Raw genomic sequence first — 18,507 nt, 5'->3', positions numbered from 1 at the left:
ATTAGAACTCACTGTTCTAAGCACTTTATAAATAGAAAATCTGAACAGCCCAATAATGAGTAAAGAGATCAGATCAGTAATCAAAACCTCTCAACACAGAAAACAAGACAGGATCAGAGAGCTTCACTGGAGAATTCTACCAAACATTCAGATAATGAACACCAACCCTTCTCAAACTCCTCCAAACATTGAAGGAGAGAGAACACTTCCAAACTCATTCTACAAGGCCAGCACTATCCTGATACCCAAGCCAAAAACAACACAAGAAAACTACAGACCAATATCCATGATTGAACCCATTATTAGTTACATATCTCAGGGTGAGGGGAGGGCAGTCAGAAAGTTAAGGCTAACTTATAAAAAGGAGTGGGATAACATTAAAAAGAGTAGCGAGTGTCCAACACAAAAACTGAACAGGTAAGGAGATTCGTGTTATTCAGATTACTGCAATAAGAGGTATTTGAAGATCAGAGTGTCTCAGCAGAATGATTTTACCTTAAGACTTTTGTAGGGAGATATATACAAGTCACAGCTGGAGAGGTGAACGGTTGAGGTTGTTTTACAATCAAGGAATTCTCAGTCAGCTGAACAGGAAGTGTTTCTCTCTAGTTGTAGTTAGATTTGTTGTGGGGTGGGGGTAACAGTTGCAAGCTCAGCTAATCATTGATGAGAGACAAATTGGGGAATTGGAGGGTCCATGTCTGGCCGTGTCAGTGAGTTCAGGTAAAAAAGAGAAAAGGGCCTGTGATTGACCTTGTCACAGATCAACAAAGAAGTCATCCAAAGTTCTATGGGAGCCCTGAGAAAGCGTGGGCAGAATCTCTTCAAACTAACATGGGGAAGGGTCATTCTTTGTGGTAAGCCAAAACTTCTTCACCCACCAGTGTTTTCTGGGAGCACAGGACTCAGGTACAATTCAACACATCAGAGGAAATCTGGAGACTCAGTTTCAAGTCCTAACTTTGCTGCTGACTTCCGTGAAGACCACAGCATCCTCAACACTAAAACGGGGAGGGGAGGATGCCTTGTTACCTTTATGTCATACCCCAATGTTTGAGGAGTCTCTGAGAAGAGAAGAGGGATTCTTGGGGAAATGGAGATGACAAGTGAGGGCAGGGAATAAGGTTCACCATCACAAAGGGAGGAGGGGACAACAAAGAATGATTATGTCACAGAAAGGGGAGGGGGATGTCAGCAGGTACTTCATGACTCCTGAGATCTTTAGGGTCAGAGAAGAGGCACCAGGGGCGGGACGTGTCTGCCCCTTCCTCTTTCACCCACATCAGAGCCAGCTCCCAGCTGTGCCTTATATAACTGGATTTTGATAAGAGCTAGTTTGAAGATTGCTCTAGCATCCTTGCTCCTTCCCTACCCCCACAAAGTAATATCCCCCACCCCCACCCCCCGCCCCCGCCGGCAAAGCTGTTCTTGCCAAGGCTACTTGGACTAAAGATTGAGACAGCCGAGAGCTTGATCTGACTTTGCTGCTGGCAAGATCCCAGCCTGACATGAAGTGCTGTGTCTTCTTCATGCTCATGAGCATGGCTGGTGAGTCTAGGTCTTGTTGCTGCTTAGGGAGTGATGTGGTGATGTGTGGGAGGACGGGGCTTCCCAGGTGGTGTTAGTGGTAAAGAACTCACCTGCTAATGCAGGAAACATAACAGACATGGGTTCGAACTCTGGGTTGGGAAGATCCCCTGGAGGAGGGCACTGCAACCCGCTCCAGTATTCTTGCCTGGAGAATCCCATGGACAGAGGAGCCTGGTGGGCTATGGTCCATAGGATCTCAAAGAGTCGGACATGACCGAAGCAACTGAGCATGCACACACATGGATCAGAGAAGGACGTAGCTGGCCCAAAACTGAAGAGAGAGGAGGTGGTGGGCATATCCTTCAATTAACTGCTAATGGAAGGAAAGGTATCACTCTTGATGCATGGCTCACCCCATCAACGGTCTCTCTAAGCTTCTTGTGCACCTGCGAGCAAGTTAGCATATGTCTTTATAAGTGCCCTGCACTCTCCCAGGACTCCTGGACAGAGAGCAGAAAAGTACATCTTCCCTTTCTCTGGGCAGATGGACTCTGGAGGAGTAAGTGCAGGTTGGGAAGAGGGGTGAGAGCCTCAGGTCCCTCCCCCAAGCTCTTCCACTCCTTTCAGCACCAAAGTCAGGTAGGATTTAACTTTTTTACTTTCATTCCTGGCAAAAGTGAATTTAGAATAATATTTTTTAAGTGGTAATTTTTTTTTCATTTTTATTACACACAGCACTGCCAATCAGGGTTTATGGTCAGCCTCAGATATGCCTTTGCGTTAGTTTCACAGAACTTCAGTATACCTCCATCTCAAGCAAAGACACGTGTCAGTTTTCTTAATGTGTAGAGCTTGGGTGACATGCATGATTTCCCTTGGAGAAATGGGACAGATGAACCTATTTGCAGGGCAGGCAAAGAGAGGCAAACACAGAGAAAGGAGCTGTGGACACAGCAGGAGAAGGAGGGTTTGCGGTGAATTGAGAGCGTAGCATTGGCATACACTCACTGCCGTGTGTGAATATTAACAGACAGCTGGTGGGAGGCTGCCGTATAACACAGGGAGCATGGCACAGGGCTCTGCGACAGCCTGGAGGGGCAGGATGGAGGTGGGAGGGAGAGAAGGTCGACAGGGAGGGGGCACGTATTCCTATAGCTGCTTCGAGTTGTTGTACAGCAGAAACGAACACAACACTGTAAGGCAATTATCCTTCAATTAAAATAAAATAGGGAAGAATGGCCCCCCACTCCAGTGCTCTTGCCTGGAAAATCCCATGCATGCAGGAGCCTGGTGGGCTGCAGTCCATGGGGTCGCGAAGAGTCGACTTCACTTTCACTTTTCACTTTCATGCATTGGAGAAGGAAATGGCAACCCACTCCAGTGTTCTCGCCTGGAGACTCCCAGGGACGGGGAGCCTGGTGGGCTGCCATCTATGGGGTCGCACAGAGTCGGACATGACTGAAGTGACTTAGCAGCAGCGGAAGACCATTTTAGCTTGAAAACCTTAGGGTGGGAAAAACTATCGTAGCCAACTTTCACCTCTTGCCCTATCTCTCTGCCTGTGACCCCACTGATTCTTTAGGAGTTATTCTGGCAGAAGAATCTAACCCTGAGAAGACGAATGAAGTAGATTTTACTATCCCTTATATGGTCTACCTGCAGTCCTTCCCAGAACCCTGTGTGGGCACACTCATTCACCCGCAGTGGGTACTGACCGCTGCTCACTGCCCCTCTCCGTAAGTATTTCTCTGCTCTTGGGAGCCAGGGGGGAGTCTATTTAAACAAAAGCAGGTCTGATGACCGTATGGAGATTCCTTATAAAACTAGGAGTAAAGCTACAATATGACTCAGCAATCCCGCTGCTAAAACATACCCTGAGGAAACCAAAATTAAAAAACACACATGTACCCAAATGTTCATTGCAGCATTATTTACAACAGCTAGGACATAGAAGCAACCTAGATGTCCATCAACAGATGAATGAAGAAGCTGTGGTACATATATACAATGGAATATTACTCAGCCATAAAAAGGAACACATTTGAGTCAATCCTAATGAGGTGGATGAACCTAGAGCCTATTACACAGAGTAAAGGAAGTCAGAAAGAGACCAACAAATACCTTATATAAATGGATGTTTATTGGATCTAGAAAGACAGTACTGAGGAAACTATTTGCAGGGCAGCAATGGAGAGGCAGACATAGAGAGGACACAGGGGTGAGGGGAGGGGAGGAAGGAGAGTGTGAGACAAATACAGAGAGTAACATCAAAGCATACACACTACCACGTGTAAGATAGATCACCGGTGGGAATTTGTTATACGACTCAGGGACCTCAACCCGGTTGAGTTTGGATGAGACATGGGAAATGGGAGGAAGGTTCAAGAAGGAGGGGACATACATATGGTTGATTCATGTTGATGTATGGCAGAAACCAACACAGTATTGCAAAACAATTATCCTTCACTTAAAAATAAATACATAAAATTTAAAAGCAGGTCTTGTGAGGCATCCTAGCAAGTTCTAATGGCATCCCAGGGAATCTGAAGACCAGGAAGAGAGACAGTCATCTTCCCAATGGGGAAAAAGATACATTTGGGCAGTTTAGGAGGAGATGAAGAGGAATGTCAGAAGTCTCCTTCTCATGGAAAATAAATAATAGACATCCATCCAACCTACTTGAGGGCTTCCCTAGTGGCTCAGATGGTAAAGAATCTGCCTGCAATGCAGGAGACCTGGATTCGATCCCTGGGTCGGGAAGATCTCCTGGAGAAGGGAACAGCCACCCACTCCAGTATTCTGGCCTGAAGAATTCCACAGACAGAGGAGCCTGGCAGGCTACATACAGTCCAAGGGGTGCCAAAGAGTTGGACACAACTGAATGACTAACACTTTCGACTTTCATCCAACATACTTCTGGAACATTTACCATATTCCAGGGACTGCTTAATGAAAGGAAAAAGCAGCAAGGGAACAAGATGGTAATTAGTCTTTCCTCATGGAGCTCACATTCTGGTGGAGGAAATAGGCCAAAGCAAATAAAAGTCCCCAAATAAAACATCGAAAGGAGTGCTAAGCAGCAATATACAGGAATAAAACAAGATACCTACTTTAGTTAGGGTGATCATATCAGGTCTGTTTGAAGAGATGAGACGGACACGAAGAGAAGGATGCAACCAGGTTGAATAAATTCTGGGGAAATTCCAGGCAGAGGGAAGAGTGTACAGAGACTCTCATGAGTAGGGGTGGGTGTTCACAGGCTGAGGGTGAAGTGTTAGGCAGAAGCCATGTGATACAGGTAAGAGAAAAGAGTGAAGGAGCTCAGCACGAGATGACGCTGTCCTTTACAAACCGGTGTCTCTGTTGTGTGTGGCAAAGTGTTAGATAATTGCATCCTAGTCACAGTTTCAGGAAAGTACAAGGGTCACTTCTAACTCAGAGTTTTCAGCCAGCTGGTTGTTCAAGACGGTTCATTCAAACACAGATCGACCCCCTGCTTTGTGTCAGTGAGAAATACAAAGGAAATATAGGCGGGAAATATAGTCCATCCGCTCCAGGAAGTGGCATTGGAAAGCTGGATTTTCTTCTCTCAGCCAGACCTAATGCACAGACTGTCTTTTGGCAGGCAGTGGCTCCTGTGTCTGTTACATGACTGGACTCCCGGCAATAGAAATGGGTGGGTTTGAATTTGTCCAGGAAATATCACAGAAAGTGGTCAGTGGGAGTCCTGTTAGGCTGCTAAGAGTCTTTTGAATCTATAATCAGTGTAGGCAAACTTCAGTAAATACAAGGATATGCGCCCAAAAGGAGCTGGAAAGGGCCTAAGACTATCCAGAAACAGCAGGTACAATATACATGCTCCAGAGTTGTTTCAGACAGCGGAGGGCAGGCAAAGACCTCTGGAATAATGGGTTCTGGGGCCATATCTGTTACCTATTCATTCAGATTATCCAGGTTGTCGTTGTGATCATTAACATCATCGAAGACAACAACTAGATTCCACTGAGTATGTTCTAGGTGGCAGATACCATGTCAGGTTTTATGTATATGCATTGACTCTAATACAACAATCCTATAAACTATTGTTACTACTATTTTACAGGCCAAGGCAGGTCACTTTGGTTCTCAGGCCTAAGAAATAAAACGAAGATAATTAGATGATTAAAGAAAGTCACCTATGACACTTCTTGCAGTTCTGACATTCTGTAAACCCTGGTTTTTTGTTGTTGTTTTTTTTTTTTTTTTTTTTAAATCTCCCTGTCTTGCTTCTTCCATAGTATTAAAATCCGATTGGGAACTTATCAACCCAACATCAAAAATAAGCATGAGCAGACCCAGAGTTACTCAATGACTGTGCCCTACCCTGACTTCAACTCAGAATATCTGAACGATGACCTGATGATGATAAAACTGTCTGAGGCTGCTAAAATCACCACCCAGGTGGGAACCATAGCCATAGCTATGGAACCCTTATCACTTAATGAATCCTGCTTTATCCCAACCTGGACCTGGAGTAAATATAAAAACCGTAAGTGTTTGACTCTGTGTTCTTCATCCTGGGAAGGTTTTGGCGCTGGGGAAAATGAAGAGGGATATACCTGAAGCACTTCTCAGGTGCATCTCAGTGGTAAAGAATCTGCCTGCAGTGCAGGAGACGCAAGAGATATGAGGGTTCAGTCCCTGGGTTGGGAAGATCCCTTGGAGGAGGGCATGACCATCCACTCCAGTGTTCTTGCCTGGAGAATCCCATGAACAGAGGAGCCTGGCAGGTTCATGGGGGTCACAAAGAGTCGCACATGACTGAGCACACAGCACACACACACGTGAAGGACGTAGCTTATACTACCATTATCCTCCCTTTCATTAACAGAGGGTACCGGAACCACTACTTGATATCTGAAATGAGAAATCTGAACTTATTGCTTAGTATAAAAGAGCAGTGCCGAGCAGGCACAGTCTCAATGAGCAGTACAGAGTACTAAGCAGTGCTTATATGGGGTTTGTGGGAAGCTTTCCATTGAGAGTCTGGAGGACTTTCAGAGGCTGAAGAGAGGTGATGTCATCTGTAGAGGCTTGATTACCCGGGTGAGATTGTTGGCACTCCGTTGTTTATTGGAGGCGTCTAACATGCTGACTTTAAAGAGTGACATTAACGGATTGGCTTGTTAAAGCCTACTCACTAAGGCAAGTTGTGGATAGTAATCAGGTTTAAACCTTTCTCCTCTGGTTACAGAACAAGTCATACATTCTATAACAACAAATAAAAAGTAGGAGACTGTTTTGGTCTATCAGTCTGTTTTGTCAAGGTAACAAGTGAGCACTTTTGTATTCTCAGGGCCAGTGAAATTTGGCAACTTCAATTTAGAAGCAATGTTCTAGAGAATCTAAGTGAATATATTTTCTGAACAAATTGAAGCTTTTAAATCATATTCAAAGTAACTGCTTCACATTTTACAAAGTAATTTACGACATACCACTTGAAAGCAAAATAAAACTACAAAAAGTTTCATCACATGGGCTCTGCATGTCATGTCAGAATCACAGTGACAAATCAATTCTGTAAGCTCTCTAGGGCCAGCCTCCCAATATTTATTAAGAATTCACTATTTCAAGTAAGTAGGTTACTTTCACCTAACTTGTTCTAAGTATTTCAATTAGATTTCCAGAAAAGTTAAAACTGAACATAACTCTTCTCGTCCTTTTCTGACCTGACGATTCCTGATCTGATTTGATTTAAAACATTAGATTGGAAATGTATCCAAAATATTCTGCTTTATAAGTAATGCTAGGTTTAACTTGAGAGATCTCTAGTCGATTTTTTGCTTCCTTCCTCCTTATTACTCTCCACAAGAGATTAAAATTACATAATGTGTTGGTTAGACTCCTTACATCCTGAGGTTAACAGTATAGTAACAACTGCAATAAGTAAAATGAGCAATGTTACTTCTTAGGGGAAATTATATATGTATATTTATACATATACATATGTACTTATAAATAATCCATTTATAAATGACCTCACTATAAAAAAACAGAGTTTAAAACACATTAAAAATAATTTTCTCCCTTTATGATTAAGTGTAAAGATGATGAAGTAAGTCCCCAAAAGGAAGGTTTCTTATAGACAACAGCTTTCTTTCTCTCTCGTCATAATCATTCATAACTTTCCTGTGGGATTTTTAAGCTTTCCAGGTTATGCACAGTACAGAGAGAATTATAGATCTGATGATATCTGATGTAAGACTCATGTAATGCTTTGAATCCACTGCTCAGACACAGAGATCCTGAACAAGGGGCTCTAAGAAGGATGGAATGTCTGATACCCACTATAAATATATACAGTGTATTCACAGAACAGAGGCTGATCACAAGAGTAAATGTGATAAGGAGAGTCACCCTGGACTTTTCTCTTTCCCACAGTTAGTGACCCTGATATCCTGACTTGGATAAACCAATATACTCGTCCCTACTATGAGTGCCAGAATATGCACGACGAAAGAACGGCAGTAAACACCATGTGTGTGGGGCAGCCTCTAAAGACCCTATCTGACACTAAGGTATCTTTGCTATCTCCAGACAAGCACATGGCAAGGGGTCCACTGGGAAAGGCGCTTGTAGGAGACCAAGCGGTATCCAAGCAGAAGGCCTGCGGTCTTCCTCTGCCTCCTCAGTCTGTGGATTGGTCATCCGTACCCCTGCCTTCCTTTAGAGTGGGAGAGAGTCAGGGGAGAGTCATTTGTCCTTTCTCCTCCTACTTGCACTCAGGTTGGTCAAATTCAAACCTAGAGAGGTGAGACCTGCATGGATGTGAAGAGAGGGTTCTCCCCTCTCAAGAAAAATGATTCCAGTCTGATAGAAGCTTCTGCTATCACAATGTGCCACTTCTTAGAATAAATCCTTGTTGGATGAGGAACAAAGCAACACTGACCCCCTGTTCCCTCTCTCTGGCAGGAAGTCTCAGCAGCTCCGGCCATCTGCAGTGGGAGGGTACATGGAATCTTGAGTTGGGCAAGAGGAAGTGTCACCCTTGGAAATGAAGGATTCTTCACAGAAATCAGTTCTTATTCAAGATGGATTATGAGCATCATTGAAAGCTACTGAGGCGTCTCTGGTCCTCCATCCCCTCAGTGCAGTATCTTCATGATTTGCACCCTGGATCTACAACTCTCTTTATTATGTTTCTTGTTCTTGAGCAGAATTTATTAAAAAGAAATGACACTAAGGCGCTGTGACACTAAAAACGTATTCCTCTATCATATAAACTGTAAGCATGATGAGAAATCTAACAACATTCCCAACCATTTGTTCATTCAAAAATTTTTGTAATGTCTGCTATTTGAAATGTCCCCAGGCATATGCCTGGGGCTTTCAGGTGGCTTAGTGGCAAAGAACCCACCTACAATGCAGGAGACACAGGAGACGTGGGTTCAGTCCCTGAGTCGGGAAGATCCCCTGGGGGAGGAAATGGCTACCCACTCCAGTATTCTTGCTGGGATAATCCTATGGACAGAGGAGCTTGGAGGACTACAGTCCATGGGATCGTAAAGAGTTGGACATAACTGAGCAGCTGAGCATGCATGCACGTATGCTAGGGGTACATGAGTAGATATAATGCAGACTTTGTCATCAATTAGCCAGTTCTATTACCTGCTGATAATTACTGCAGTGGAGATGAGCAATAAGTTCCATGAGAATATAGGAAAAAAACAGGGTGTCAGAGGCACAGAGGCCAACAAATTAGAGGAGAGTATTATAGAACTGAGGTATAGTTAGGTAAAAGTCAGAAAAGCGTAAAAACCATTATGTTCTGGAAAATACGTGTAAATAAGTAATACTGAAGGGTGGATAATAAATTGTTCATAGAAGGGAAGAGAGAATGTGATAGAAAAGTATTATTTATGCAGGTAAGGGTTAGAGAGCAAAAGGCCTGACCTATTTGGTAAAGGAATTTAGATTATTTTTTTAATCTTGTAGGCATCAGGGGCTTAGTCATCAAAGCCACCATGGTAAATAGAACGTCAAATGTCTGAATTGGGAGATGTAAGAACACAGAGTCTGTAAGCTTTAAACACAGTGACTGTGAGTAGAAACAGAAGGGGCAGAGTCAGGGATCACCCCTGTTTCTAACTTGAACAACAAGATAGATGGTGGTTCTGCTGCTGCTGCTGCTAAGTCACGTTAGTCGTGTCCGACTCTGTGCGACCCCATAGACGGCAGCCCACCAGGCTCCCCCGTCCCTGGGATTCTCCAGGCAAGAACACTAGATGGTAACGTAAAGAGAAGTCCTGTTTCCATCTGTAATGGATCAGGAGCAAGGTGGGGCATGTTATATTTGAGATCCTTGAAGGAAATAGAGGTGGCCATTTCTAGCAAAGATCCGGATCTCCGATAATAATGAAACAATGAGGCGGTTTCTGTGTTTATAGGTAGTAGGTGCAGACTTAAGTAAAGTTCTGGGCTATTGGGAGGAGCTTTGACCTACGATCAGTGCGTCTCTCACACTGGCATAAAGTGGCAATGTACAGAATCCCAAGCCCATTGACCAGGACACCTAAAATTACAGCATCAAGAAGATGTCAAATGACCCAAAAATAGGGGACCGAGTGATATATGAGAGGCTATGGAGTTACATGTAGGAGAGGGGTGGCATGACATGGGACTATCTGTTAAAAGGGGAAAAAGGAACAGAGAGATGAGCAGAGAGACTCACCCCAGAGGAGAAAAAGACTGCAAAGAGTGAAGAGATTTGGCGTTCATCTCATGAGGGACATGGTGAATCTGTCTGCAGAGATTGCTGAGGGGGTTTGGTTTTTTTTATATTGATACCCTCTGAGTGTGGATGCATTTCTCTCCTATCAAAGCAAAGCAAAACAAATTAAAACAACAACAGAACAGGAAAAAAAAAATGGCTGGGTTATGATGAACGCCACAGCTTATCCTGGCACATACAAGAAAACCAAATTCTCACATTTGGACACTAAGCCCATTTAATTCAACACCGCTTCTTTTTCTTGTACCCTTTGGTCCATCTAAACCACAAGCCCCCCTGTTTGCTTGTCTTCTCCAGTGGGCTTGTCTGTAGTTACGCCCTGCTTCCTGTCTCTGACTCACTGACCAGTGCCCCCAGAGCTCTTTATTGAATCACATCTATATTTGTTGCAGAGTTTTTAATAAAATGCTCATCTGATCACTTCTTTTACTTTTTTCTAGTATTCTTGGCCTGGAGAATCCCAGGGACAGGGAGCCTGATGGGCTGGCATCTATGCGGTCACACAGAGTCGGACACAACTGAAGCAACTTAGCAGCAGCAGGAGCAGCATACTTGATTTATTACAATGTGTTAGTTTCAGGCACACAGCAAAGTGATTCAGTTAACTTCATGACACTTTCAGTCAGGGCCTTTCCAGATGGCTCAGTAGTAAAGAATCAACCTGCCGATGCAGGAGACATGGGTTTGGTCCCTCGGTTGGGAAGATCCCCTGGAGGAGGAAATGGCAACCCACTCGAGTATTCTTGCCTGGGAAATCCCAGGAACAGAGGAGCCTAGAGGCCTATAGTCCATGAGGCTGCAAAAAGTCAGACATGACCCCATGAGCAGCTCACTCTTTGAGCAGCTGAGCACTATTACTGCTACTCTGCTTATAGAGGAAACATCACATGATAATAAGGCGAGAGGCTGCTGGCCACAAACTGGAATGAGAGCTCTCACCAGGAACTGAATGTGTTAGTACCCTGATCATGCGTGTTGAATTACTACAACTGATTCCATCATTTTCTTCATGCTTTACAACAAAGTAACAGATAATAAAAGTCTGTTGTTGAAGCCACCCGGTCTGTGTTATTTTGTTATAGCAGCTTGGGCAGACAAATGCTTTTGGTAAACTGTTCAGATCTTTGGCCCACTTTTTAACCTGGTTGTTTGTTTTACATATTGTTGAATTTTCAGATTCCATAGTATGTTTTGGATGCAAGTCATTTAACAGATACACATTTTGCAAATATTTCTCCCTAGAGAGGGGTATATCTAGATTTTTAGCTCTGAATATTTTGTTTCACAATTGCCCGTTTATAGACCTGCTGTTCCCACTAGTCTATAACTCTTTGCAGTTGGGGCAGTGTCTTCATATCTGGGTACCTCTTGTATCAGCATACAGCCTGGCACATGTCAGACGCATAGTGTAAATCACTGGCTGGCTGAGAGAATGAATGGATGAGCAATGACATGGAAGAAAGGACTCATATATCTCAATGAGGAGTTTAGTGTCAGGCAAATGGGTCAAGATCAGCCCCCGAGGGTGGGGTTACGGTCACTGGAAATAAATGTCAGTGTCACACAGGTGAGGGTTAGCATCACAAAGGTAGGAGGAATCAGTCTGTAGTTCAGAGAGAGACATGGGGTCTGAGACTTATACAGCAGGGAGCACTGCGAGCTTTAGCACCTCTCAAATTAGGTGCATCTTTCCCTGAAGAGGGGGTGAGAGATGCTGGATTCCACACCCGTTCTCCACTGTGTCGAGGACCAAGCCATCCGGTCTCTGTCAATGCACCTCTACTATCTGGCACCACATCCTACTCTTTTGGAACTCAATCCTGCAGTTGAAAGAATTCAGATGACAGTTGTTCCAACTCTAGAACCCCTTCCTGCTTCATCTTAGTGTTCTTCACTCCTTCCTTGGCATCCTTTTCAAGGCACTGAACCTCATCTTTTGAAAAGGCTTTCAACATGATTATGAATTTAATCCTTCTGTGGGCTCTCTTGAACCTGCCTGGTGAGTATCTGCATGTCTTTCTCCTTAATTGCCCAAGAGAAATCCTAAGGGAATCCCGAAAGATGGGTGAAGACAGGAGCAAGGTTCCAGACTGCAAGCCCAGGACTGACTCCTTCAGCACTTCCCACCAGGTTTCTTCCTGGGTCTTTGCCTCAGGGTGATTGCCTGAGTGCTTTTGGAGGAGGCGTGGACCCTGAAACCTGACCCTAGAGTCTCTAAGGAAGACAGGGGCCTGACTGGGCCTGTGGAGAACAGGACTGATGCTTGGTTTGTGCGAATGAGAAGTGGAGTCCAGGGTGGAAAACAGGGGTCCAGCTAATGGACATAGCAGAATGTTCAGGGGTTTAGGTCTTGTCCAGACATGGCTCCAGTCATTCAAGCAAAAACCCTGGAGGTATGCATGGATCCCCTCTTATACCCCGCATTCAATCTGATCGGAACCTGTTGCCATCTCTGTCTTCTAAACATTTCCTAAATCCAATCACATGTCGCCACCTCCACAGATCGCTATGGCTCAAGACACCCTCTTCTGTCTTTAGTACCAAATCATCCTGCTAACAGGGCTCTTTGCTTTATACACCTACACGCCACACTTCTCTGTAAGGAAATTATCCTCACTCCTTTCACAACACCCTGAAGAGATTCCGTGTGTCACTAGGGGACAAGTTCATGTCCTTACAACACCCTACAAAATCTCGTATCACCTCTTTGGCCTCTTCCCCTTCCTGCCTTTCTCCCTGTCCCCCACCCTGGCCTCTGTGATGTGCCTTAAACAAGCCTTAGGACTCTTGCTCCAGACATATCCTCTCACTGGAATTCCTTTCCCTAGATACCTGATTAACTCCCACGTCTTCATTACATTGTTCATCTCTCACATTAGCCCTGAGATCTTCCCAGTTGCTCATGCAATACTGCGCAATGACCCCCACATACCCACGTGCATGCACACCTCTGATACTTCCCCTCCCTTGCTCCCTGCACTAATCACCACCCAACATACTATACCATTGATGTATTCCTGTATTTACTATTACTGAATGTCTCCACTCATCAGAATGTATGACAGCAGGGGGCATATCTCTGTTTTGTTCACTATGTAGCCAAGCGCTTAGAGCCTGCCACATACTAGATGCTCAATATTTATTTGTTGAATGAACGGCTACCTCCCTTGTCAGACTCTGTTAGCATTTGCTCTGTTCTTTAAATGACATGTATCATCCAGCCTTGCATTGTCAGGAGAAAGGGATAATATTGGCTAAAGCGTTCTAAACGTGGCAAAGATAGGAAGTTCTCCATGAGCTGATTTGTCATATGTCTACTGAATCTTGGAAGGTATTTAAGGAAGGTTGTGTTTGATCCATACTTTGAAGAACACCTAACGACAACTAAAAGGGAAAATCCCTTTCATCTTATGAAATATATGTGTTTTTATCATTTTCTTCATGTTTTACAACAAAGTGATCCAGTTTACATATTCAACTTATAGATAAAAATCCTGGAGAGAAGGGTGGGGCAACGTGCTTATTGAGTTCTCTTCTTTTGTTTTTTTCAAATAATACCTGAAAAACAATCTCAGAATTTGTGTTCTATGTGTCTCTGTCCAGTTGCTTTGACCTTTGATCCAGACTACAAAGATGCCATCACTCCCCCCTACTTGATCTACTTGAAGTCTGATTACTTGCCTTGTGTTGGAGTCCTGATCCACCCTCTTTGGGTGATCACAGCTGCACACTGTAACTTAATGTGAGTAATAAGCCTCCAACATCACACTATGCTTTGAGTTCTCAGGTTGGGCACAGACCAGAATTCTCCCTGGGGTCCACTCAGTTAAATGGGATTTGAGAGACGTTCTGGGGATGTTCAGTAGTAGAGAAAAGACTTTGGGGAAGAGCTCATCAAGGCTTATAGTGTGTTAATTGCTAAGTCATATATCCAATTCTTTGTGACCTCATGGAGCTTGGACCACCAGGCTCCTCTGTCCATGGAATTCTCCAGGCAAGAAAACTGGAGTGGGTTGCCATTTCCTTCTCTAGGGGATCTTTCCAACCCAGAGACTGAACCCAAGTCTCCTGCATTGCAGGCAGATTCTTTACCATCTGAGCCATGAGGGAAACCCCATAAAGGTCCAGAAGGATGGATAATCCATGTCTGTTCAGTCTTTTCACAAACATCTCTATTGTTCCAGGAGGCTTCAGTTAGCACTGGGGGTTACAAAACCATCCAATATATATGAAGAAAAATATATACAAGTGGTTGGTTACGAGAAGATGATTCGTCACCCACAATTTTCCATCACTTCTATTGAGCACAACCTCATGTTAATCAAGCTGCAAACCCATATTAGATTCAACGACTACGTGAAAATGGTCAGCCTGCCCAGAGAGCCTGCTGCTGAAGACGACATGTGCACCGTCTCCACCTGGGCCTACAACCTGTGTGATCTCTGTGGGTGGCTCTCGGAACCAGACACGCACCTCTCCTACCTACACAATTCCTTAGCTCCTGCCATTTTCCCCACCGAACTTTCTTCTAGCCTTTCCATTCATCCTCTCATCTCCTTTCCCTTCTCCAGAGTCTCACTGTAGCAGTCCTGAAGTCTTTTCTGTATCTCTCTACATCTTTGCTTTCATATCTGACAGATGTGTTAGTGGGAAGAAGACATTTGTATTCTGGGCTTCATTTGCTGTATGACAGCTCACTGGTCACTTTACCTTTGAAGCCTTAATTTTCTTAATTCTGAAATGAGGCATAAACTACAATTGATGGTTTCAAACCATGGCAGGCATGAAAGATACTTAAAGCCCTGAAACAGAGCAAAATTATGTTTATGTAGTAAACACAAGATAAATACACAATATTGTGCTCAATCATGCAGAGCTTCTTTATGCAAAATTGTGATACAGATCAACAAAAGTTTAAGACTTTTAACTGGTAACATTTTAAAAATGAATATTCACTCGCTTCATCAAAAAATCAGAAGGGATAAATTGGGAGATTGGAATTGACATATACACTATACATGAAATAGATAACTAATAAGGACCTATATATATATAGCACAGGTAAGTCTACTCAACACTCTGTAATGACCTATATGGGAAAAGAACCTTAAAAAGAAAGGATATATGTATAACTGATTCACTTTGCTGTATGCCTGAAACTAACACAACATTATAAATAACTGTATTCCAGTGGGGAAAAAAAAAAGTAGAAATTCCTTGTCCTTTGAGAGATAACTTGAGTTTTGTGTTATGTCATTTTAATCAAAAAGAGACGTAACTTACAAAAAAATGCAGTTTATTTTGATCTGGCTCATGAAGTAGTTAAGTAAGCATTTTTTAAAAAGGCCTTTCCAAAAGAAAAGTTGAGCTATACAATTACTGCTAGACTAGAAAATAAGGCAAAGAATCTCAATCATTTTCTTTTAAAAAATTAATATGTTATTTTCAAATAAAGATACTGAAATAAACACACCCCTAAGAAGCAAAATCTCAAAATAATATGCTTCCTCCCAAAGAAGAATCCTCGGCAAGTTTCCAACATGTGTATGGAAACTTCTTTGTTCTTATTTCTCTCATTTTGTTACAGGTTGGAAACATTTTGTTATAGATCTTCAGAATTCACAATATTTGTGAACCATTGATATAAAGGAGATGATTTGAATTAGAAATGAGGAGACCTAGTTTCAAATCCAAATTTTATGGGTTTAAGAGAAACCACTTTTTGTGTGATTTTTTTTAGCAGATATTGGATACTTTTGACCTGATGAATGAAAAACTAGGCTTAGATCTCTCTAAATTCCTTCAGACTCTCAAAATATTAATAAGAGAGACATTGTCTAATGGCACAAACTTGCAGCTAGTAGATAAATAAGTTCTGGAAATCTAATACACAGTATAGGATGATCCCCTAAAGGAGGGCATGACAACCCACTCCACTATTCTTGCCTGGAGAATTCCCATGGACAGAGGAGCCTGGCGGGCTACGGTCCATGAGATTGCAAAGAGCTGGACAAGACTGAGTGACTAAGCACACAGTGAATATAGATAGTGATATTGTATTATAATCAAACTTGCTGAGGGATTGGATCTTAATTTTTCCCTCCAAAAAAAAAAAAAAAAAAGAAATGATAAATATGTGTGGTGATAGAGGCGGACTGTGGCCAATCATATTGATCTCCAGTGGTCTTGACCTCCAGTGGCTTGACGTGGGGCTTGAGTTCCCAGCCAGAGATTGAGGCCAGGTTGCAGCAGTGAGAACACCAAATTCTAGCCACTAGACCAGTGGTCAGTGACAAGGACCGTGGCTCTTCAGTTTTCCAGAAATGAATTCCCACAAAGACAGAAAGTAGTGAAACAAGTAAAATATTTATTAGGAGGAAAAAGAGTACACAGTATGTGTTCATAGCCACACGGGCAGACTCAGACGGAGAAAGAGAGAGTTGAGACCTCACGGCAGGTTAAGTCGCTTGCATGGGGCACTTTTTCCAGGTTCCCTTAGGCCAGTCGTTTTGATTTGCCAGGTTCACAGTCCATATCTGGCATATCTCAGGATCCGCCTATGTGTGCACATGCATCTCTTAACCAAGAGGGAGTCTACCGCAAAGGCCTACGGGTAGAGCCTCCCTTGATATCACTCCACTTGGACCTCTAAGGAAACTTTCTATGCATATGTGGTCAGGGAGGCCTCTTGACTTTGAGAATGAGAAATATGTAGTCTGGGCAGGGCCCAGCCTCCTCCCTTAATTGTCCTACTATTCTCCTCTTGGAGTTTTTGGTCCACAGAGAATGAATCTCCTATCACTTTACCACTGCGGGGCGGGGCGGGGCGGGGGGGGAACATCTACCTCTGACTCAATACTACAATATTCAAATGTGTCAAATCAATATACTGTATACCTCGTATTTATGCAATGTTTCATGTCAGTGTGTTCCAGTTGAAAAGTTAGAAAGGAATAGGTGACGAATATAACCTGTGGGGCAAATTATAAACCTGAAAGCTCAAAAAGTAAAATAAAATTAAACTGAAAAAATTAAAATTCCAACTTGAAGGATGCTTTTACAAGGTCTGACCTGCCAGAAAAAAATTGTAAGTAATTTGTTTCACTTCATTGCAGAAATGTCTTGTATTTCCATCTAACTCCCAAGAATTTAATCTCTTTTATAAATAGACGCTTTGTATCATGAGAAATTGTTGATCTGATCACTTCCTGCTGTCTTCGCGGCTGCGGTCTTGGTCTCTGTGTTTGAACTTTTTTGTTTCTGCCAGGAAAGGAACTATGTTGAAAACGAAGGAAAGGAAAGAAGGAAGTTTGGTATCTCATAACTCCTAAGGAAGTTCTATTTTCTTTCTTCCTTCCAGACAAGGACCCTGACTCACTGCAGAATGTGAATATCTCTGTAATCTCCAAAGGTGAGTGCCGCAGAGCCTATGAAAACATCCGCATCAGAGACAATATGATGTGCGTGGGCATCGTGCCAGGAAGGAGGCTGCCCTGCAAGGTAACGTGCTCTCCGTGCCTTAATGTCCCCATTTGATTGTGTCCTTTGCCAGAAAAATAACTCCGTCTCCTTTTCCCTGGCAGGAAGTCACAGCTGCCCCAGCGGTGTGCAATGGGATACTTCAAGGAATCCTGACATTTGCGGATGGGTGTGTTTTGAGAGCTGATGTGGGAATCTATACCAGGATCATTAACTACATACCCTGGATTGAAAATACCATCCGGAACAACTGAGTTCTCATGGCAGGAATTCTAGACCTTGTGACACCACCTGTTCCTAAGTCCAGCCTCAGAATTAAATCTAATCAGGTGTCCTGAGTTGCATCCCACACGTCTGTCTTACGCCTGCCCCACAGGGTGGGTGGCTGGTGCCTCCCTGTATGTGACTATACATGGCAGCTCTTCCTCCTCCCCTATTGACGATGATGGCAAACTCCATACCTCTTGGAATTTATGAAGTGGCGACTGTGTTCTCGCTAATGAATTGATCATTGCCTTACTGAATAATGAAAAAAAAAAAAAGTCACTCGATTGCCATCTTGGATGACAAAACACCTACTACTTGTACTGGATTCAATCACATGAGCTTTGGGCAAGTTATACATGCCAGCCGGAAGTCTGAGAAGGATCAAACTAAACAGAATTCCCGGGGAGGAGAGAGGGTTTAAGGGGGGACACCATAGGAGGAATGATGGCACTTGGTTTCTC

The 18,507-nt window shown here is 43.4% G+C and overlaps 2 protein-coding genes across 2 annotated transcripts; both read left to right on the top strand.

Annotated features, from left to right (window-relative positions):
- The first annotated feature begins 1,508 nt into the window (after positions 1-1,508).
- LOC101111538 (serine protease 58-like) lies at positions 1,509-8,631 on the top strand. Its single transcript, XM_004008125.4, has 5 exons — positions 1,509-1,548; positions 3,113-3,266; positions 5,808-6,058; positions 7,951-8,087; positions 8,482-8,631. Exons 1-5 carry the CDS (start codon positions 1,509-1,511, stop codon positions 8,629-8,631), a joined length of 732 nt encoding a protein of 243 aa, XP_004008174.1.
- A 3,628-nt stretch (positions 8,632-12,259) lies between these two features.
- Positions 12,260-18,033, top strand: LOC101111274 (probable inactive serine protease 58). The gene is made up of 5 exons (XM_004008124.5): positions 12,260-12,299; positions 13,904-14,042; positions 14,485-14,744; positions 17,661-17,800; positions 17,884-18,033. Exons 1-5 carry the CDS (start codon positions 12,260-12,262, stop codon positions 18,031-18,033), a joined length of 729 nt encoding a protein of 242 aa, XP_004008173.3.
- The last annotated feature ends 474 nt before the right edge of the window (positions 18,034-18,507 follow it).

The sequence above is a fragment of the Ovis aries genome, chromosome 4 (genome assembly GCF_016772045.2).
Source record: "Ovis aries strain OAR_USU_Benz2616 breed Rambouillet chromosome 4, ARS-UI_Ramb_v3.0, whole genome shotgun sequence".
Classification (NCBI taxonomy): Eukaryota; Metazoa; Chordata; class Mammalia; order Artiodactyla; family Bovidae; genus Ovis; species Ovis aries.
Note: the sequence above shows the minus strand (reverse complement) of the source record. Positions and strands in the feature narration are given on the sequence as shown.

Coding starts and splice junctions, on each gene's coding strand:
- LOC101111274 (XM_004008124.5), top strand. CDS start 12,260: ATGAATTTAATCCTTCTGTGGGCTCTCTTGAACCTGCCTG. Junction 14,043..14,484: donor GCTGCACACTGTAACTTAAT/GTGAGTAATAAG, acceptor CTATTGTTCCAG/GAGGCTTCAGTTAGCACTGG. Junction 17,801..17,883: donor GAAGGAGGCTGCCCTGCAAG/GTAACGTGCTCT, acceptor TTTCCCTGGCAG/GAAGTCACAGCTGCCCCAGC.
- LOC101111538 (XM_004008125.4), top strand. CDS start 1,509: ATGAAGTGCTGTGTCTTCTTCATGCTCATGAGCATGGCTG. Junction 1,549..3,112: donor CATGCTCATGAGCATGGCTG/GTGAGTCTAGGT, acceptor CTGATTCTTTAG/GAGTTATTCTGGCAGAAGAA. Junction 3,267..5,807: donor GCTGCTCACTGCCCCTCTCC/GTAAGTATTTCT, acceptor CTTCTTCCATAG/TATTAAAATCCGATTGGGAA.